Source organism: Polypterus senegalus, chromosome 16 (genome assembly GCF_016835505.1).
Source record: "Polypterus senegalus isolate Bchr_013 chromosome 16, ASM1683550v1, whole genome shotgun sequence".
Classification (NCBI taxonomy): Eukaryota; Metazoa; Chordata; class Cladistia; order Polypteriformes; family Polypteridae; genus Polypterus; species Polypterus senegalus.
The window spans coordinates 22,405,106-22,428,113 of NC_053169.1; the positions used below are offsets into that span (position 1 = coordinate 22,405,106).

Genomic DNA, 23,008 nt, shown 5'->3' on the forward strand with positions numbered 1-23,008 from the left:
CCTTACTGGGGATTTCCGAACATGTAGTGCGTCGATGCTATGCTTCAAGGGGAGTTCCCATAAATTTTTTTCTTTGCAAACAGCCTTTGCTGCAGAACGCTGGATGGGGCAGGGCCAGATGTCAGAGGCGCGGGGCCAGAGCTCAGTGGGGTGTGGACATATACTGTAAGTGCAGAGTTAGGATTTCAGGCCCACCCATATAATGTTATCCTCATTTGCATGGTTACTACACCCATGGTCACCCCCCCTCCCCCTTGACCTCCGTCCCCTTATCCTGCAGCAAGGACCTTCTCAGTAACTATATACACTCACCTAAAGGATTATTAGGAACACCTGTTCAATTTCTTATTAATGCAATTATCTAATCAACCAATCACATGGCAGTTGCTTCAATGCGTTTAGGGGTGTGGTCCTGGTCAAGACAATCTCCTGAACTCCAAACTGAATGTCAGAATGGGAAAGAAAGGTGATTTAAGCAATTTTGAGCGTGGCATGGTTGTTGGTGCCAGACGGGCCGGTCTGAGTATTTCACAATCTGTTCAGTTACTGGGATTTTCACACACAACCATTTCTAGGGTTTACAAAGAATGGTGTGAAAAGGGAAAAACATCCAGTATGCGGCAGTCCTGTGGGCGAAAATGCCTTGTTGATGCTAGAGGTCTGAGGAGAATGGGCCGACTGATTCAAGCTGATAGAAGAGCAACTTTGATTGAAATAACCACTCGTTACAACCGAGGTATGCAGCAAAGCATTTGTGAAGCCACAACACGCACAACCTTGAGGCGGATGGGCTACAACAGCAGAAGACCCCACCGGGTACCACTCATCTCCACTACAAATAGGAAAAAGAGGCTACAATTTGCACAAGCTCACCAAAATTGGACAGTTGAAGACTGGAAAAATGTTGCCTGGTCTGATGAGTCTCGATTTCTGTTGACACATTCAAACGGTGGAGTCAGAATTTGGCGTAAACAGAATGAGAACATGGATCCATCATGCCTTGTTACCACTGTGCAGGCTGGTGGTGGTGGTGTAATGGTGTGGGGGATGTTTTCTTGGCACACTTTAGGCCCCTTAGTGCCAATTGGGCATCGTTTAAATGCCACGGCCTACCTGAGCATTGTTTCTGACCATGTCCATCCCTTCATGACCACCATGTACCCATCCTCTGATGGCTACTTCCAGCAGGATAATGCACCATGTCACAAAGCTCGAATCATTTCAAATTGGTTTCTTGAACATGACAATGAGTTCACTGTACTAAAATGGCCCCCACAGTCACCAGATCTTAACCCAATAGAGCATCTTTGGGATGTGGTGGAACGAGAGCTTCGTGCCCTGGATGTGCATCCCACAAATCTCCATCAACTGCAAGATGCTATCCTATCAATATGGGCCAACATTTCTAAAGAATGCTTTCAGCACCTTGTTGAATCAATGCCACGTAGAATTAAGGCAGTTCTGAAGGCGAAAGGGGGTCAAACAGCGTATTAGTATGGTGTTCCTAATAATCCTTTAGGTGAGTGTAGATGGATGCCCTTGGGGGGACTCCTCCCAGTTAGGGTCCTCAGGCAATTGCCTGCCTTGCCTGTTTCTTTGCTAGAAAGTTCTTGGGCAAGGACTACTTGATTGCTGTGCCTCTGGATAATGGGAAACGTTTAATAAATCAACTCGGTGATACTCAGACAGCAAAGAGCCAGGGCACACTTCTCAGATGCTTCATCACTGGTTTGGGAGCTGCCTAAAAGTTCACCCTGATGAACCTCCTTCATGTTATCATTACTGTTAATGAAGAGATGAAGGGGACTGCTGGGAAGGGCGCTGGGCTGGAATGACCCTGCATTGTGTTAAACACGTTTGACAGTGAATGTGTATGTAATAATCTTTTGTTATTTACCTGTTTATTCATACATAACAGGGACAGCCAAAAAAAGTGCAGATGGAGCATCGGACGAGAACAGCAGGTAAGCAGCGCTCATTCGTCTGAGTGTAGATTTACTACTTTACTTGCAGCAATTAGTTGAGAAGCCATTGACCAGGCCACCCTCTAGAATTGTGAACAAGAAAGCATAAAAACTCCGCTAAACTAACTCAACTAGGGGTCCGGGGCCCCAGGCTTTACCATTTAGTAAAATGAAGGCACTTGGAGATTGCAGCTTAATTATTAGAGAAGACTGTGAAGTAGATAGGCACTTACCTTTTAAATGTTTAAAGTGAGAAGAAGAGCTTGCATGAACGTGTGTCGCCAACTCGACGGCTTGTGTCCGAGTGCACGCATGGAGCGCGTTAAGGTCTGCGCCAACTCCATTGACCATTGTGGACAGAAAAAGGTGCGGAGCTCCAAGAGAAGAGAAGCAGGCATCATTAATCAATAGAACTAAAGTAATGGGGACCCTAAGAATGGTTAAAGCCAAATAACGTGAGTGAAGTTTAACTTACCGTTGAGTAGGTGTCGACTCCGCACCGCCGCTTGTGAGGTTTAAGAGTACCCCTCGCTAAAGCTTTCAGAATGGGGCGTGGCTAAACACGAGTCACGTTAAGCATAAAGCTCCTCCCATATCTACAGCCCACGCCCCATTCTGCACACTGATAGTGCCAGTTGTCAGGCTACATAAGCCCGATCACACAGTGGTTATGATTAGGGTTGTGGAACGGATATCTGACTCAAATAATGATGACTGTCGAGTAAAACAAGTGGCATAAACATATGACTTGCATCATTTACATGCAGATCATATGTTTCCTGTCTAGTGTGGAGCTCGGCAGGACCTAAATGCATGATGTTTATGAATTATAGGTGGAGTTAAGTATTTAACCCCGCCCACATTTAGGCACACCCCATTCCACATTCTGCTATGGCGTGGATTTTCTCTGTTGTGGGTGTAGCTGCATCCATCTTGAAAGGTGAGTAGGGCTGGATGAGGCTGAAGATTGGCAGCTTATATTTAACAAGTTACCGGCCAACAGGGGGGCATCATTTGATCGAATATACGAGGTGTTGAGAAGACGCTTCTGAGTGTTTGTGAGAGCAGTAAATCATTGGCTTTTTATATATTTTTGTGTAAAATGTTGTTCCTGCATGTTTAAATCTGTCCCCAAGTGGCAAACAAAGAGCCGTAGAGGCAAATCTGGAATGAAGTGAATGAGGTGACAGTGTGAATGGGTCATCAGTCTTTGATGCAGATCGTGAAACTGATGCACGATACGACGCTATACGACCAAACCGCCTTGATGTGTCTTGTGAATTCAGTCATGTGAAGCTTCACAGAAGTGCGACAGTAGCTGTGTGACAAAAAGGCAAAAACTGCGATTGAGTGCCAGCTAAGCACTGTCCACAATGTGTCACCTGTCAATGACTGTGTCAGGGGAAATGTGGCCTACGATAACACAAGGGGTGCATCGATTGTGTGGATCAGACACTGACATTCTACCATCTCATGTGTAAGCAACAGAAAAAAATTATAAGACAAGTGCGCAAAGAAACGCGCTTCTACTGTCCTGATTGCGACATTGGATTGTGCGTTGGTGACTGTTTCAAAAACATATCACGTGAAGGACGTGTACAAAATCGACATTAGTACAGCATTTGACACTAGACACCATACATCCATCCATTTTCCATCCTGCTGAATCCGAACACAGGGTCATGGGGGTCTGCTGGAGCCAATCCCAGCCAACACAGGAACCAATCCTGGGCAGGGTGCCAACCCACCACAGGACACACACTGGGGCCAATCCACCTAACCGGCATGTCTTTGGACTGTGGGAGGAAACCCACGCAGACGCGGGGAGAACATGCAAACTCCACGCAAGGAGAACCCGGAAAGCGAACCCCGGTCTCCTAACTGCGAGGCAGCAGTGCTACCACTGCGCCACCGTGCCGCTGACACTAGACCAAATGTTAATGTTTTGGTATTTACATATTCCTGTTACACAAAATTACATTTTTTCTTGCTGAAAATGTTTTTGGCTTGTTTTTCTGGGGATAAACTTAGCGCTAAGGAGGCTACTCATCCTGTTTTTCTTTAAATTTTTCTTATCACTGTCTGTGTGTTGGGGGAAAATATTTGATAATTTGTACAGAAGGGTGGGTATCCATGGGTAAAGGGTTTACCATTAGCGCCCAATATGATTTTGTTGTAGGCAGACATGCTGTAAGTGTGCCTTGCTATTATTAGGGTTATTTGTGTGGATGACAAAACATGGACCAAGGAGGTAGATAATGCTGGCTCGCCTTTCTGAACATCACCCATCTCCCTAGCTGGCAGTGTAGTGTGACTGTTGTACCTGCCATACGTTGATTATTATGCCGTCAGGACAGTCTCGGCCTTTACAGCAATACACATGTTCAGAAATTGAACCGATGTTTTATACTATTTGAAATTGGAAAAAATCAAATACTCAGTTAGAGGATCTGTACAGATTTTTCTCAAAACATGGCAGGATCTAATCAGTAATATTTTAAAATAAGCTCTTAAAGCACACAGAGGAAACAATTATTTCTGTATTTCTTTGTCTTCTCCATTCATCTCTATTGGCTTATCAAACTTATTAATTTAGGTATGTTTACAAGCCTTAAATTTTACGCCATTTGCTTTGCTCTCTCTCTCAGGGTTGAGGGTCGACTTGTTCTTAATTTTACTTTTTGTAAAAATTGATTGATTTGTATGGAATGATTGCAATAAAATTAATAAAATTTCAAAAAAAAAGAAATTGGACAGATGGATGGGCACAAACCACCTCCACCCGTGTAGCTTGCACCGCTAAGCCTGATGTTTGTGTTTTAATAGGAGCAGATCTGGCATACCCAAGGGGGTGAGGTGATGGCCGATGTGTTTCGCCAAGTGCAGTATGATGTCCTGAGGCGCCTGCGCTTCTACTGGGTTACACGGTTCCTGGTCCACAAGAAGAGAGTCGGACTTGGCAGGTAGATGCAATCAACAACCCTTCAGCTCTATGCCTCGGTTGGGTTGGAGGGGCCAGCAGTCTCATTGACACACAGGCAGGTGAAATTCAGCCCTCCAAGACGCCAGCATTCCATGTTAGATAACGTCTGCACTGTTGCAAATATTTCAATTCTTTCTCATTCCCAAATCAAGTTCTGAGGCTGGGTGCCACAAATCCTTTGATCTGACCAATCCCTTTGCCCAGACTCTACCTGTACACCTTGAGGTGTTGTGGACATCTTACTTGGGACCCAGGTGACGTCTTTCTCTTCTGTGAAGGAAACTGTACTGGGCAGGGGAAAAATGCCTAAGATGCTGTTCTTTAGTCTAGTGCAAGTGTGGCATGCGGAACGATTTTCAATGGCACTCTGATTGAATTGAAATATACTGTAGTAAAAAATTATATTTTAATTACAGCGCACACGTTCTCACTCCACGTCCCCACCTATGTTTTGCGTATGCGACTCACATGTAACGGGAAAGCATGTGTGCTGTGCGGGCCGTAGTACGTTAAAATGTGTGCGTTATGCTGTGAAAATGCCGTGTGTCGTACGTCAAGCGTGCAAAGATATTATCAAACTAAACATCAATCCACGTTTAAAAACTCTGATGAGAAAAGTGAAGCTATAAAAAGGGCCGTTTCCGGCTTTAAGAAGCAAACTACTTATTTTAGTCAAATAAGTGGAACCAAACATAAAGCCACCCAATGTAGTTTGAAAAAAAATTGACAAAACATTCTTTTCACATACGATCCTATGTATTTTAAAATATTGAATGAACAATAATATAAGATCGGGTTATAATGGGTTTCAAAAGTATATAATGTAATAATCTATACTTTTGAAGCCCATTATAACTGGACCAATTTTGATACTATATATAACAAAATTATGTCGGCACGTGGAACAACATTGTAACAGGTTCGGCACGACTCCTGGTTGCTGCCATCTTATCACTATCTGATTCCATGGGATGATGCTCTGGACAAGGTCAGCACAGGCCCGCACCTAGGAAATTCTGGGCCCCAGGCAGCTGACAGAGTTCGGGCCCCTTTCGTGTTTCAAATATGTGCGTATATTTTAATACGCCACTTAAAGGGCGGGCCCCTATCTAGCTTGGGTTCCTGACAATTGTCATGGTTGTCCCAGGTGCGGGCCTGATCATCAGGTAACAAAATTTCAGGCACATTTCTGAAGGCACCCAGCAGGTAACAAAATTTCAGGCACATTTCTGAAGGCACACTTCACCATGGCGGCACGGTGGCGCAGTGGTAGCACTGCTGCCTCGCAGTTAGGAGACCCGGGTTCGCTTCGCTTGCATGTTCTCCCCGTGTCTGCGTGGGTTTCCTCCGGGCGCTCCGGTTTTTTTCCCACAATCCAAAGACATGCAGGTTAGGTGGATTGGCGATTCTGAATTGGCCCTAGTGTGTGATTGGTGTGTGGGTGTGTTTGTGTGTGTCCTGCGGTAGGTTGGCACCCTGCCCAGGATTGGTTCCTGCCTTGTGCCCTGTGTTGGCTGGGATTGACTCCGGCAGACCCCCGTGACCCTATTCGGATTCAGCGGGTTAGAAAATGGATGGATGGATGGACACTTCACCATTAGTGAGGAACGTCTCTTCACCAGATATCATCTCCTCTCATCTCTTCAGCGTCTCTTCTGATGTCTGAGCAATGCGTCTGAGTCTCAGCTGAGCTCTCCAATGCCAGCTGGTGTCCATGGAGCTCATCATCTCTAGCTATGTGAGATCTCATTATGGCACCTGCTCAGCTCAGGACTGTAAAGCACTGGACGGTGGTGAAGGTGTCACTGAATGTTCTGGGCACACAGATCTCAATTAGTTTTTAAAGGAATTTTATTTTCTTTCTAATACATGCATTGCACCAGAGTTACAGTATAATGCAACAATCAAACATCATCAGTCAGTCATTGTCCAAACCGCTATATCCTAACACAGGGTCACGGGGGTCTGCTGGAGCCAATCCCAGCAAGCACAGGGTGCAAGGCAGGAACAAACCCCGGGCAGGGCGCCTGCCCACTGCAGGGCACACCCACATACCAAACACACACTAGGGACAATTTAGGATCACCAATGCACCTAACCTGCATGTCTTTGGACGGTGAGAGGAAACCCACGCAGACATTGGGAGAACATGCAAACTTCAGGCAGGGAGGACCCGGGAAGCAAAGGCAGGTCTCCTTACTGCGAGGCAGCAGTGCTACCACTGTGCCACTGTGCCACATTCATTACTATAATAAAAAAAAGAAAAATCAGTCACATCGAAAATACAATCAAACCAGTAAAGTTAATATTTATTAAATATTAACACTGCAAACCCAACCTTAACCCTATCAGAGAACTGATCCGTAACAAAAAGCCCACCATGTTAACACTTCCTTATATTGATTAAAACAACCAAAGCTAAACAGAAGTGTTGGCAGGTGCCCAGCAGATTTTAGATTGTGACGGTCAGGGCTGACTGCAGCTGCCATACTCACTGGAACTCTGGACCATCGCATTTGGTGGCAGCGGTGGGATAAGCCAGTGGGCAGTGATGAATGAGGATGGAAGGAAAAACGGCAAGAGGAACTGGTGCCAGGCTTTCTAACAACCCACATACCCAAGTCTGGAGGGACATTGTTTGAATAATGGACTTATAAATAATTATCGTTGGCTTTGTTCTGGTGCTTTTAGGTATTTAGTGCAGGTGTGTAAAGGTCACGCCATGGCCATCAGTTGCACCCGTGCTTGTGGGTCGAGGAGTTTGATGAGATGTGCTGCACACTTTTGAAATAAATAAATAAATAAATACGGAGTGCTTGGGCTCCTCACGAGATCAGATGCATGTGAAAGTGTGGACAAGCGGCTCTAGAGTTCTGATGAGGGAGATCGGCGAGTCTGCATTTATGTGTGGACGTGTTAGCCTTCTGCGGTCTGTGATCGCTGGCCTTGTGTCCGAATGGCATATAAAGAGGAGCTTTAGCAGGAAATTCCAACCAGGACTGGCACCATGAGATGTTATGCAGGTCCCCAAAAATAGAATTAATGGAGGCTTTGACTGTATGAGGTCATAATGCTACAAAATAGCTGCTCATACGAACAACTACATGAGATTTTAATACAAATCATCCGAGTTGGATTTGTTGTCCGTTGTTGTTCTTGTCCTATTGTTACTCTCGGTGAGAGACATGAAAGGTAAGAATCTCCGTGTACAGAACAATAAATGTGAACTTGAATAAAACAGCCCCCAAAGGTCCTTAGTGTTCCCCTTGAATGCTGGGATGTGCTGAAGCAGGTCCATAAAATGAGTGCTGTCTGTACGAGTCTGTTAAACCCCTGATGGTTTTTGGTTTCTTTGCAGGGCAAGGCCTACTTCCGAACAAAGCCTGAGGGTCGCACCACCTATTACTGCCCACCTGTTCCTCTCAGGCCAGTTGTCAGAGAGACCAGAGGAGGGTCCTGAAGATATCTCAAAAACACGCAAGGTCTGGCAGTCAGCAGCAGGGTGAAGAGCTTCCAACAGGATAATTAAGGCACCATTTTATATCACAGGTGGCTTGTGGCAGGAGGCGATGCCACAGTGTCACTCTACATGACATGTAGCGGAGGAGTGAATGACTACCTTGTTTAACGTTTCCATGCCTCATGGGTCAGTGTTGAGAAAACCCAACCGTGGATTGCATGGCTGTGTGCTCTGAAGAACAACATCTGCAGTAGACAGCCTGGAGCAAATCCATGGCAGTGGAGGGCAAGTCCATTCATTTGAATGGTGACCATGAGAATCAGGAGTGTGCTCCATTTGGCAGCCATTGGGAAGCAGCACATGTTGGGAGATGTCACTGGGAGATGTTTCATGATTTAATGACAAGAGATTTGTGAGTTAAAGGTTAGGAGGTGAGCCGGATGACCACTGGTGTGACAGCTAGAACATTGATGTGACATTGAGGCTGTTAATTATTGAGGAGTGTAATGGTGCTGGAAGGCACACAGACCAAGTGCCATCTGTGTTAACTGCCTCTCTGAGCAGCACCTTGTGTGGCCACACACTTTGTAAGGAATATAAAAGTGGAAAAGGCGCCGTGTGTGCATCTGCTGGGCCACTGGTCATCTGGCGAGCCTCGGGCTTCCTCTGCTCTGATCTTGAGTTGCTGGGATCACAGCACAGCTTTGTAATTTAACATATTTAACTGTAAATGAGAGCACACTTCACATGTGCGTCCAGACGCTTGAAGCTTCCCGCCTGCTTCTCATTGTCCATTCCCAGTTTCCACCAAGTGCTTATAAAGAACCGGCCCTCATTCCTTACAAGAGTGTCAATGCAAGTCCTCATCAACACGTCATTGGTTCTAAATTTAATATTTTCTGTTTCATCCCAGGAACTGACTTCAAAAAGAACATCGACGAGATGCGAGTCATTTTCTCCTGGGACATCATTCTTTCTTTCCACCTCCGTGACAGACAAGCTGTTGACTGGAATTGAGTGCGATAAGGAGGCTGGCGGCACATTTCTGTACTACTTGTCAAGGTAGCATTTGCCGTTTACAAGTCCGTATTCTAATTAGCCGTACCTGTTCTGTATCCAGGGGCATATATGGGCCACATTAATACAGGGTGAGGCAGAAAGGACGGACATTTTTTACAAAATCATAAAATTGTTAATGTTTTCTTACAAAGAAATTTATTGAAAGATTTGACTTCATATTGAAATAGCATTTGACAATTTGTAGGGATGGAAATGCAGGTCTAAATGCAAAATACGCCTTACCGAGCGATTACTGAGGCCAAGTTCAGAAGAATGCTTCCGAGCAGATCGACTTGGACTGCGCAGCAGGGCTAGTCGTACGCTTTTCACATTTTCAGGGGTACATGCCGTTCGTGTAGTCTTTTGTTCATTAGTGTACCTCATGTATGAAGTGCTTTAACCCAACGTAGGATAGTGTTATGAGCGGGAACAGCTTTATTTCTGTGGATATTGAAATGGCAACGAAACTCACGCTGAACTGCGGTAATAGATTGGCTGTTCTTGACAAAACAGTCGTATGCAAAAACGTGGTGTTCTATCGTCCACGGCTCCATGGCTTCAACTAAGAAGAAAATAAAAAAACGCTAAGACTTCGCAAACCTAACGCCACCAAATGCACATCTGTCACTCCACCTAGTGGTGAGTTCTAGCCATTTCAAAGACATCCGTCCTTTCTGCCTCACCCTGTACTTAAACATTATTAGGACGTTTTCACAGTAGACTAGATGCACTTATAGTGTGAGTTCATATCTAAGAGTTTTAACAGTAACCAGTTTAGAAAATTTCTGTCAGGAGCAGTCGGGGAGTTTTAGCCAAATGCTTGTTCCGTTGAAATGAATGGCAACTCTCATAAAATCCATAAACAAAAAACAAAGCATTTTTGAAGTCAGACATGAAGCCGCTCATTGAAACTTAGATAAAGAAATGAAAAGTCTGTGTCATTGTGAAGGCGCGTGCTGCAGTCGTCTAGTGATGGCAACTGAAGGAGAGGTTAAGTGTGCGCATAGCTTGTAATCAAGTGAGGGGAGCTGAACAAAAGTCCTCAGTGAACATTGAGTTTTAATCAAATGAAAGTTTAGTAAGTTCAGTACAGATGTTTCAATCTATGCAGAGTGGTAACGCAGAGCTGTCACTCCTGCCTCACAGCACCAGGGTCTGCATGGGCTTTTCGTGATCCCCCTGTGTATTTATGGCCTGATTGGTACCAGTGAGTGTGCTTAACTGCGTAGCATTATCTGTTTTAACACTGAATGCCAGACATTCACTCTGTCAATGATTCTCAATTAAGAAAATACGTTTAATCCTTTGTGTGCTTCATTTTCATATCCAACCTGACACCCCGGGTGTGAACAGTATCTGCAGTGCCATCAGATTGCAAAATATGTCTCTTAAAACTGAATTAAAATTAATTTTTTATTTATAGGCTTCTCTTAGCAGATTGCATGCAGCACACTCTTTTCTGCTTGGCTGTGCAGTTGTGCTGTGCAAAAGAGCGGCATGCTGTCCACCATGTTTGCTTCTTGCCTTTCACTTGATGCTGCTATGATAACCACTGGCTCCTTGTGACCTCAAATTGGGGGATTAAATGTACCCCTCACCATGTGCAAGATTAAATGTATCTGAACATAATGCCGGTGTGATTCTCTTCAGTTAATTACATGCTATGCACGTGCTTGACGCCTTCCTCACTGGCTGTCACTAGACGAATGGAGAACACACACGCGTGACGTGGCACTGACAGCAGCAGGCAATATTTTCACAAAATGACACGATCTTTTTATTTCAGTGGTGACGATAAGCTTCCATACATATCATAAAGACACTATCATAGACCCCTGTTGTTATATCGACACCCACCCGGGTGTAATCCTGGAATTTTTCAGGATGCTGCCTGAGGGTCCTCATAGAGAGCCTAGTTCAGTGTTTCTCAATCTTTGTGGGGTCACAGCCCAGTTTTTCTGACCCCTTAGAGAATCGAGTGTGATAGTTGTACTGGAGGCAGGGTGTCCCTCCCTTGGTGAATTTAGCATTATCATTGGACATTGGCCTCATGGTGATCGTGAGAGTGGTGGTGGTGGTGGGGTTGGGATTCCCCTTTGCTGAATCAATCGTGATTGTCAGAGTCTTGACCCACTTCGTGAGCCACCAGGACCCACTTCCATTATAAACACAATGGTAACTCATGACGCACCTCCATCCCCGGTGGGTTGCAACCCAGTAGTTGAGAAACACTGCTCTTTACCCACCCTTGTGACAACACTAGAACAGCTGAAAACCCACGAAAAGTTGGCAGAAAATGATGCCAGTCTTATTTTCCTTGCAAAATGCTTCTTTGAAAATGCTGGAAAACGCTTGAAAAACCTGTGAAAAACGCTTACAGAATGCTTGCAAAATGCCATTGAAATGCTTAAATGATGCCAAACAAATGCAGGTAACTGACAATGTTCAAATCTGAATGAACCCTAAGAGACCAAGGACATAGCAGTAGAAAGACCCTGGGTGGGACACCACTCCATCACTGACTGCATCTACGTAATCCAATGATCAGTTTCCTGAGAGGTAAGGTGTGTGAGGCTGCCATTTGTGTGAGCCAGTGCTCACTCTGTACAGATATGGAGCCAATATGATGGAGGCTGATGGGGCTCTTGCTCTCCTAAAGATCTGCAAAATATTTTTAAGAGTAAACGTTGGTCAAACGTCAGCCAGAGAGACCCCTCATGCAGCTCGAAGCTGATCCCCCTGGTATATCTGTCTGTCCACAGGTTTGACGAGCCACCGGTGGTCCACTGTCTTCTGCTGTGGCAGGAGCTGCTCAGCCTCGGTGAGGTCAAACTGCTACCACTGGCCACTGCATGGAGGCTCTTTGGCAAGTACCTGTCAGCCACAGCACCCTGCAGCATTGGTGAGTTTGGCATTGCTTATTTTTTATTATGTGACGGTGACTTTATTGGGTTCAGAGGGGCTTAAAAGACTTTAGACTGAGGTCTGTTGAATGCCTGAAGTGTTTCACTGGAGTCGGGATGCACAGGGAGCAGACAAAGTAAAAGGAAGACGGTCAAAGTTACGAGTTCTGACACTCAGCATGAGGGCGCTCACTCAGTGCGGTCGTCTCCAGCATCTGACCTCCAGCATGACACAGAGACGTGACACCGGTCAAGGGAAGTCCTCTTGTTAGGTTAGGTTAGCCCAGAACAGGAGGGAGGGTCTGGTTCTTAATCCATTTCTGGGTTGCAAAGGGCTGGAGTTTACCTAGCAGCTCTGGGACTTGTGCCAATCTATTCTAGAGCCCATTCTTGGGCACCTCCAACACTCAATTTAGTGCCACCAGTTAACCTGACCTGCATGTTTCTGGGAATGTGAGAAAACCACAGGTCTATGGAGAACATTCAGGTGTGGGAAACTAACGCAGGACCCTGGAGCCATGGAGCAGCGGCACTTCTCCAAATGACGCTATTTTGCCCTGTGAGCTGCCCTGGCTCTCATAATTTATATTCTGCAAGATGTTTAGTTTCTTTTACTTGCCACCATTTCACAAAAGTGTCATTACCCTCTAGATGGCAAACAATAAATAAGTAAAAAAACAACTGAATCTGTTTGCTATCACCTGAGCTCCCAGATGACACCTTTATCTAATCTGTTAAAATCGCCAGGGTTTGACCTTAAATATCAGGTTTGGCAGAGACCAGCAATCAGTCTGACCGCTGAATTATTCAGCAGTGGGCTCCACTGACACCTTGGAGTGCCACTGACAAGTGTGTGCTGATCCTCTCTCCTCCTTTAAGGGATTTACACTGAGAGCCCTTCGTATATCCATGCCGTTCACCAGACGCTCACGTCAAGCCGAGGATTTGTGGAGGTGACTTTACTGAACCCTGCCGCTCGCTACGCCTTGGAGACTCTCAGGGAGGCCTGGATCAGTTATCTTCACTCAGACATCGTGTCCTTTGTTGAGTAAGTCTGCCGTTTATTCTCTGTGCAAACAGACCCGGCCTTGTGCTCGTGGTGTCGAGGGGGGCTGCAATGCGATAGTCGTCAAGTAGAGCTTGTCCCATTTTAGGCTGAGTTTTTAAAGTGGGGGGTTTGTTGATTTATGGGGCCATTATTGTGACAGTCAGCGAAATTCTGACTAGCGTGTGCTAACCACCGCTCTCTAGAGCCATGATTATAGGTTTATGAAGCCATTATTGTGACGCGAGTAAATGTCAGGTCTCTTTTTATGTACTTACTATGGGTGTGACATGTTTTCAAAAGTGTTCGCAGATTTATTAAAAATCCAACACTGAAATCTCTCATTCATGTAAGTATTTAGTCCCTTCATTTTGTTCTTTGGCAACGATTCCAGCTTCACGTCTTCTTGGTAAGTCTCTACAAGCTTTGCACACCTGGATTGGCCAGTTCACCCCATTCTTCCTGACAGCTCCTTTTTAAGTTCTAATTTGATTGGATGGGAAGCGTCTGTGAGCTGCCATCTTCAGGTCTCTCCACACATCTTTAAAGTGGTTTAAGTGTGACGTTTGACACCCTGGTCCTGAAGCCACTCCAGTGTTACCTTGGCTGTAGGCTTCAGGTCATTGTCATGCTGAAGGGTGAACCATTGGCCCACTCTAAGGTGGTATGCAGGTTTTCTTCAAGGACCTCTCTGTATTTGGTAGCATTCATCCTTCCTTCACTTCTGACTAGTCCTCCTGTCCTTGCACCCCCATAGCGTGATGCTGCCACCACGCTGCTTCACCACAGAGATGGTATGAAGCAGGTGATGAGCAGTGACTGGTCTCAACAGATATAGTGCTTGATGTTCTGCCCAAACAGCTCAATTTCTATCTCATCAGACCTGGGAGTCTTTGTTCCCCAAGCTCTCAAACTGTCATATACCATATATCTTGTCACTCTACCATAGACACCTAATTGATGGAGGTTCTCCCATCTCAGCAGAGGACTTGTGAAGCTCTGTTAGATCGACCACTGCGTTCTTGATCACCCCCTGACCAAAGCCCTTCTGACCTGGTTACTGAGTCTAACCAAATAACCATCTTTAGGAAGAGTCCAGGTGGCTCCAAAGTTCTTCCATCCCATAATTATTGAGTCCATTTTGCTCCTGGGAACACCCAGAGCTTTAGGAATGGCTTTATCTCCTTGACCTGATCTGTGTCTCATCATAATTTGATCACAGACATCTGCAGAGAGTTCTCAAACCTCCTGGCTTGGTGTTTGTCCTCACATGCAGTGTGTGTTGGATGTTCAACACACCGGTGTGCGCCTTTCTACATGATGTCCCATCAGTGCCATTTGCACAGGTGACTCCAGTCAAGTTCTGGATGCATCTCAAGGAGAGTTAAAGCAAACAGAATACACCCGAGCGCAACGAGGAGCACCACAGCAAAGGGTCTGAATACTTATCAATCAATCAATCAACATGTATTTATATAGCACATATTCATACAAAAAAAATGTAGCTCAAAGTGCTTTACAAAATGAATAGAGAAACAGAAGACACAATAAAAAATAAACATAAGTCAACATTAATTAACATAGAATAAGAGTAAGGTCCGATGGCCAGGGTGGGCAGAAAAAACAAAAAAAAAACTCCAAAGGCTGGAGAAAAAAATAAAATCTGTAGGGGTTCCAGACCAAGAGACCGCCCAGTCCCCTCTGGACAATCTACCTAACATAAGTCAAACAGTCCTCTTTGTATTTAGGGTTTTCATGGAAGGACCTGATGATGATGGTCACGTAGACTTCTGGCTTTCAGTCCATCAATGTTGGTGCATCATGATGCTTTGAGTAGGTGGTGGTGGCGCAGGCCGCCACCACAAAGAAACCGGAAAAAGAAACAGAAGAGAGAGTTGGGGTCAGTATGGATTTTGGAGCCACTGTGAATAATTATTATGAAGAATTGAACATACAGAGTATCAGTATTAAGTTAAAGTGAAGTTATAAAGATGAAAGATTTCAGTTTTTGGTTTTTAATAAATTTCCACATTTTTTCTGACAACACCTGAAAAGAAACCTAAGTAAAGATTCGTCATAAGCTGGCAGCCCCCCACCAAGCCAGTGTTCATTCCTATCCATTTGTTGGGAGCCTGCAAAGCTCACAGCCAGTGTTTTGTGATTTCCTAGGTACGTCTAAAATGACTTTGGATTTTTTATTTTCTCTTTTAAGACACTGCATTCCATCATCTGCCTTTCAATCCCCCAAGTCTCCAAGTGCAGCAAATCCAAAGTAAGTACATCGCTTATTTTCAGTAATGAACTTATCCTTTTATTAACGTTTACTAGATGTAACACCCAACTAAGATACGTTGAAACCTAAGTAGCCAATGTAGACCTCAGCGTTAGAGTTTGCAGTGCAGTGCATATGTCTCTGTTACATGCCATTGGGTATGAGATTCGTAAAAGCAGTGTTAATGTTTGGGATGCGCCATCTGTTAGAATGACAAATGTAATGCATTTCATTACTACAGATGTCTATGATGCATCATCTTTTGGAATGACAGAGACATACAACCGGACGGACACACAGGCAGACACACAGGATGCTTTCCATGTTGTTAAGGTGGTTACTAAATGAATGTCAAATGCAGGCAGAATTCATGCATGAGAGTGTGTGGTAAGTGTGGCATGACATCAGGTCAGCGTGGGTCACGCACCCAAAGGAATGTTTCCAGCACCTTTGTTGAATGTGCACCTCAAAACGTCTCGCTGTTCTGGTGGTAACACAAGTCCTGACCCGGCTTTGGATAGGTGGACTTGAAATGGGAGCTGATGAGTGTAAGGGCAGCCATTTCCAAGCCCATTTATCCAGTTTAGGATCGCTGTAAGACAAAGCCTATGTTGACATCATGGGGTCACACCTGGGTAGGATGCCAGTCCATTGCAGGACACACTCACACTGTGTCATAAACTAAGCTAATGTACGTGTCTTTGGAAAATGGCAGGAAAGCAGGAGTGAAACCCAACACAAAGGTGCAGAGAACGTTCAGCGTAGTCGGCGAACGGCCATTGAACTGAAGACTTTGGTGATGCGAGGGTGCAGTGGTAGCAACTGAGTCATCTGTTAGTCATGTACGATGTCCTCAAAATATTACAGCAGCAATTGATAATTGAATTTTAGTGCAAAAGCAGTATAGCATTCATAATTGTACCTATAAATATATTTGATTTTATACTGTATATTGTTGTAAGCAGCAGCTCTCTTGCGTCTCTTTCTAGTGAAGCGCTGCCAAGATTAAGACGTAAACCTCGGAAGAGCATGGGCTTGGACAAGAAGAGGACAAATGCAAAAAGAGTTCATTTTGAGCTGCAGGCCCAACTCCCAAGCAGAGATCCCCCAGATGGACACTCACGTGATCCCCCCAGCCTTTCTGCGCTTCATGAGATCAAGTCGATTTTCAATGCCTACAAGCGGATCGTTGAAGAAACCGAGTCAGCTGAAGTGCGAAAGACCCTCGAGCTGTGGCAGGAATTTGTAACGTTACCCAGAGGGGGCCGTGACAGGACATACCTGGATGTGATGAAGAGACTGCTGAAGGAAAGAGTGTGCAATGAAGGCCAGGAACAGGCGGGTTCTTTACCAAAACATCTGCGAAAGCAAGTTCTGGAAGAGGTTCAGAGCGGATGTGTAAAGGCAGCCACGGTGGACCACATCCAAGGATTCCTGGGCTCCCTTTTAAAAGACTCTGTCAGATCATTTTGGTGCAGCCTGTTAGCGGAGCTGAGACAGTCTGGACCCGACCCTTCACAGCTGACCTCTCAGAATCTGTCGTCAGTGGAACCCCTAGTCTTGAAACTTGCCTCCAAGGTCATCGTGAAATGTGTCAAAAGTAACAAAGCTAGGGGGGCTGCAGGAGGGTATGCACAGCCCACACAAGACAACATGACGTCTCTCGTCCAGGCTTTGGATTCGGCTTCCGAGGGTTGGCCGACCACAAAGGTCCTTCACTTCTATCGACATTTACAGACCCACGGCCCCTCGGAGGGATACCCTTTGCTGGAGAATAACCTTCTTTTCTACCTGGAGGTGCAAAAGTTCAAGCGAGCGCATCATGAAAACCCTGATGAGGGCTTGCTGAAGAAGAAAGTCCACATCCTGCTTGACTGCTTCCTGACATCCCAGTTACATCCATCATTACAGGTAAAATGGATCCCTGACATGCCGGTGGGAGAATTGGGTGATTTTTTGATATATCGATTCTTGTATTCTGACACTCGTCGTTAGTTTTTTTTTGAGTTACAAAATATAATTCTGAATTTTTGAAGGTTAATAATTTCATCTGCCATTTCGGTTTTCAAACTCACCGAATTTTTGGTACTCCCCGTTAGGACAAATTTATTATTATTATTATTATAATTATTAAACAGCACTGAGTGCCCACCGTGGGAAGGATGCCAGTCCATGTTAGAGCAGACCCGTACATTTATGTAGCAATCTCAGCCCAATGGCATCCAACTGAGGGCCACAGTGGGCCATAGCCTATCCTGGCAGCATTGGGCACAAGATGGGGGGACAGCTCTGGACAGGATGCCACCCCATCACAATGCCAACCCATACAGGGCTAATTAGGAATACTCAATGAAGTGAATGTGTACATCTTTGGGGATGTTACAAAAAAACACCACACAGACTTGGGCAAACAGCTAGACGATGAGCAGGCATAGGACTCCAGTCCAGGACGCTGGTTTCATGGGACAATAGTGATAAGCACTATGCCATTATGCCACCCCAGTTTACTTAGCAGCTCCGTCTAAGGGGAGTGGAAGGAAACACAGCGAGAGAGAAGGCAAATGCCACACAAACAGTGATGGGACAAGATTTATACCAAGCGCTAACCACTGTGCTGCCATGCAGTATGCAGGGCTCAGCGTCCCAGCTCTGCAGAGTGGAGGGAGGTTAATCTCAGTTTCTCTTTATTCTTCACAGATCGCAATAAATGAGGACATTTATGCAAAAACCTTGCAAGAAGCACAGCAGTACCTGAGTGGCCTGCAAACAAGTCCTAGCATATTTGATGACGCACAAAACCACATTTCAGTCCTGTTGCTTCCACACTGGATGAGATTTCTACGGGTCTGGGAAAAATTATCAGCCAGGAGTTCCTCCAAGGCACCCGGTAAAATGTTGATAACGGCAGATTGAATTCCAGGAGCCTGATAACTGAAACAGAAATGAAAGCAGCTCAGTTATTGGAGGCCTCTCTTTTTATAAAATAGACTGCCCTGCATTTTGGTGGGTAAAGTAGTCCTACTTGAGTGGCATGGTGGGTCCAACGTTAAATCCTGTGCCCGGTCATTATCTATGTGGAGTCTGCATGTTCTCCCTGTATCTGTGTGGGCTTTCCTACCAAATCACTAAAGACGTGTGTGTGTGTGTGTGTGTCTGAGATGGAGTGGCACTCTGTCCAGTGCTGCCATTACCTTGTGATGGATTAAGATCGTATTGTTACATTTGTAGCCTCTTTACTGTTATATATAAAACAAGCATCAATAAAACATTGAATTTTATTCAACAAGAAAAAATGTTACTATATGTAACAGAAACATGTAAATACAAAAGCGTCAACATAAATACAGCAGGAAAGGGGACAGTCTAGTGTCCACCGATGTAGATAGATAGATAGATATGAAAGGCACTATATCATAGATAGATAGATAGATAGATAGATAGATAGATAGATAGATAATATGAAAGGCACTATATGATAGGTAGATAGATTTTAGTATAGTAGGCAGGATAGATAGATAGATAGATAGATAGATAATATGAAACGCACTATATGATAGATAGATTTTAGTATAGTAGACAGGATAACATAGATAGATAGATAGATAGATAGATAGATAGATAGATAGATACTTTATTAATCCCAAGGGGAAATTCACATTAGTAAAAAGTAGTAAATAGTGCCCAGGGAACGAGTCTACATAAAAGAAAGTGGTAGGAGTGATCAGTGAAATAGAGAAAAAGGTAGAAAGATAAAGTCGTACACAGAGCTGCTGGAAAGGCTGCCAGTTGCGGTGGTTCCCGAGTCATTTGTTTAATCACATGTGCACCAGATTACAGGTTACCCAAAATAACAACTGATTCTTGATGTTGAAGTATCCCAGATTAAATAAGATCCATCATTTTCCCCAAGAGACAGAGGGTGGTTTTGTGGTTTGAAATACAAAAGCGTCAACATAAATACAGCAGGAAAGGGGACAGTCTAGTGTCCACCGCTGTAGGTAGATAGATAGATAGATAGATATGAAAGGCACTATATAATAGATAGATAGATAGATAGATAGATAGATAGATAGATAGATAGATAGATAGATAGATAGATAGATACTTTATTAATCCCAAGGGGAAATTCACATAATCCAGCAGCAGCATACTGATACAAAAAAACAATATTAAATTAAAGAGTGATAAAAATGCAGGTAAAACAGACAATAACTTTGTATAATGTTAACGTTAACGTTTTGGAATTGAAGAGTCGCATAGTGTTGGGGAGGAACGATCTCCTCAGTCTGTCAGTGGAGCAGGATGGTGACAGCAATCTGTCGCTGAAGCTACTCCTCTGCCTGGAGATGATCCTGTTCAGTGGATGCAGTGGATTCTCCATGACTGACAGGAGCCTGCTCAGCGCCCGTATGCTGATTCAGTACACGTCCTTTGTGTGACATATTTTGAGACAGCCACCACTGCACACCCTGTGGTTGAAATCGCGACAGAAGACGCATGTTTCTTTGGGCACTTTTCTTATTTTTTTTTTTCATGTTCGATAAAAGGTCGGTGCCTGATCTTCATGGTTGACCCACCTCTTGTGTTATTGCAGGGCTTACTGACTTCCACATTTCCTCTGACACGAATATTGATTGTTGCTGCATTGTGAACACTCTTAGGGGGCTAACACCTTTTTTGTCCTTCCACTTGATCACAATCATGTTCCCTTTTTTGCCACATAGGTACTACACTCTGCTGCAGCGTTACGTGACTGAAGTCCAGTCGTGCAGTGCTGTATGCCTCAGTTTCACTATCCGTGTCAACGCCTGGCGACCAATTCACATTATCATCACTGTCGCTCAATTCAACGAATGCTTCAGTTTCAGCTTGTTCTAAAACTGGCTTTACAGTTGTGTGCGTTGGTTGAATGCTCCACCCCACTCATGAATATTGATGAGTTACCATAGAGTAGTTCAGGGTTTGTTTGCCGCCTGATGTTCTTTTATCCACTAGATGGCAGCAGAATACTGTCAGGCCTAAACACTCCTCCTCATCAGAGCACAGCAGTCTAAATTAGAGACACTCTGGCTCTGGGGTGGTTAGTCATTCCTGGAGGGCTGCAGTGGCTGCAGGTTTTTATTCCAACCCAGTTGCTTAATTAAAAAACAATCCTCGCCAATAGTTTAATTTCATGGTTTTGTTAGTGCTTTAACTCTACCCTGTCAGGTCATTCTTATATCTTAGATTTTTTTTTTCCTTTCTAAGGATATCATCCAAATGATTTGAAGTCTAAAACAGATGAGTAATTCTCAGTCGTTCACTTTTTTCCCTTCACTTTCCTCCCAAGTATTTAATTAAATCAAATAGTGCACGATAAATACACACTGGTGTAAACGAAAACAAGCTAAATGGAGAAATGCTGGTTTCGTTTTGTCATTTGCTTCTTATTGCTAATAAGGAGCAATTAAAAATGAGAATACAGCTGTTTAAGACTAAAATAGGCAATAAGAGTTCAAAATGTTAACAAGCACGACAACTAAAATGAAGCAGCAGTGTCACTTGAGCTTCTTATTAAGCAATTGGGTTGGAACAAAAACCCTTGAGGAACGACTTTGCCCACCCTGCTCTGGCTTAACCACATTTGCATCAAATTCTGAGCGTATGATAGACTCGGGGTTAATGGCGAGCAGGTTAATTCAGAATAAACGCCATAAGGGATGATATGACACCAGCACCGCACATGTTTTAATTTATTTATTTAGTTCTTCTAGTCTACTGTCAATTAAGTTTGACTCGCCTTCTATACGTTGTCCACATTGGCTACTCGTCCTTTTGGCCGCTACATGTGCACATTACTAGCAAAAGTTAACAGGATTTTATTACAATATGAATATAATTGTCAACATGCATGGAGATTAACAGGCTTTTATATTTGCATATCTGTCCGCCATTTCATCTTTGAACCCATTTCATGCAGCTCAGATCAGAGTCTTCTCAATAGTACAATTTTAACAAGTCTGGATATACGATGTGTGCAGCAGTGTGACAAATCCCCCTAACAAGGAGCAGCTTAAGCAGATCTAAGAGCATTTGGACCCGAAAGCAGTGCAGTCTCGGTAAAGTGAGCCTTGCAGAATCCAGACTGAAGCAGATCTAGTAGATTCTTGGCAGAGAGAAAAGTGGGGAATTGTTTGCGGATGATGTGTTTCAAAGTCTTGGACAAGATGGTAACTGTGAATGGCAGATGGGTTGAGAGAGGGTTTCATGAGTATAGCAATCACAACTGCCTGTCTAGTTCAGGATTATGGGAAACTGGTGCCCATCCTGGTAGCAAAAGGTGGGAAACAAACCCAGTTCACTGCAGGACCCTCTCGTGCACACACACACACTCAAGCAGGGCCAGATAACATTTGCCACTAAACATAATGAGTGTGCAGTTCTTTTGGGTGTTCAAAGAAAAGTCAGAGAGACAAAAGGAGAGCCTGCAAATTCTACAGAGGCACTGCCCGGGTCAAGGATTCAAAAAAGGGACTGTGAGGTGGGAGCAACATGCCATCTGAGTTATTGCAGAGGCTCATTCAAAATGAACGGAATCCCAGTCTTGCCTTGAGAGAGAGAGGGTGACATCATAGATCTTGACAAGCAATGATTCATGGTGGCCACTGTCTGTACTGAACCTTGTACAGCCTGAGGCAGGCAACTGGAAGGTGGGCCTTGACGTGTGAGCTCAAGTTAATTTCACATCAATGTGAGATGATTGTGTCGTATAGTTTGTTTTCTTGTTTGCTTGCACGAGTTGCAAGGTCTTTGAGAAAACAAGACAGTCGTTTAACAAAAACATCATTATTAACTGCTCTGCCAATCTTTCAGATGCTTATCAAACAGAAAGCGCCCAGCATTTCTCACAGTATAACCAAAAATCCACCCATTCATTCATTTTCTAACCTGTTTACATTGTGTGCACAATTATTAGGCAAGTGAGTATTTTGACCATATCATCATTTTTAATGCGTATATTCCAACTCCAAGCTGTATTAACTTGAATGCTTATTGGATTTAAGCACGTCAGGTGATGTGTATTTGTGTAATGAGGGAGGGTGTGGCCTAAGGAGATCAACACCCTATATCAAGGTGTGCAGAATTATTAGGCAGCTAGTTTTCCTCGGGCAAAACGGGACAAAAAGAGATTTAACTGACTCTGAAAAGTCAAAAATTGTAAAAAGTCTTTCAGAGGGATGCAGCACTTTTGGAATTGCTAAGATATTGGTGTGTGATCACAGAACCATCAAACATTTTGTTGCAAATAGTCAACAGGGTCGCAAGAAACGTGTTGAGAACAA

At 44.3% G+C, this 23,008-nt stretch overlaps 1 protein-coding gene across 4 annotated transcripts in view; it reads left to right on the plus strand.

Annotated features, from left to right (window-relative positions):
- The window catches only part of LOC120516777, a 55,168-nt gene that overhangs the window by 28,835 nt on the left and 3,325 nt on the right, over window positions 1–23,008 (plus strand). For all 4 annotated transcript variants that reach the window (XM_039738709.1, XM_039738707.1, XM_039738708.1 and 1 more), the window contains exons 9-17: window positions 1,919–1,964; window positions 4,791–4,927; window positions 8,306–8,429; window positions 9,321–9,469; window positions 12,229–12,368; window positions 13,249–13,417; window positions 15,627–15,686; window positions 16,676–17,597; window positions 18,384–18,573. In XM_039738709.1, coding sequence (XP_039594643.1) covers window positions 1,919–1,964; window positions 4,791–4,927; window positions 8,306–8,429; window positions 9,321–9,469; window positions 12,229–12,368; window positions 13,249–13,417; window positions 15,627–15,686; window positions 16,676–17,597; window positions 18,384–18,573 — 1,937 coding nt within the window. The remainder of the gene's footprint in view (window positions 1–1,918; window positions 1,965–4,790; window positions 4,928–8,305; window positions 8,430–9,320; window positions 9,470–12,228; window positions 12,369–13,248; window positions 13,418–15,626; window positions 15,687–16,675; window positions 17,598–18,383; window positions 18,574–23,008) is intronic.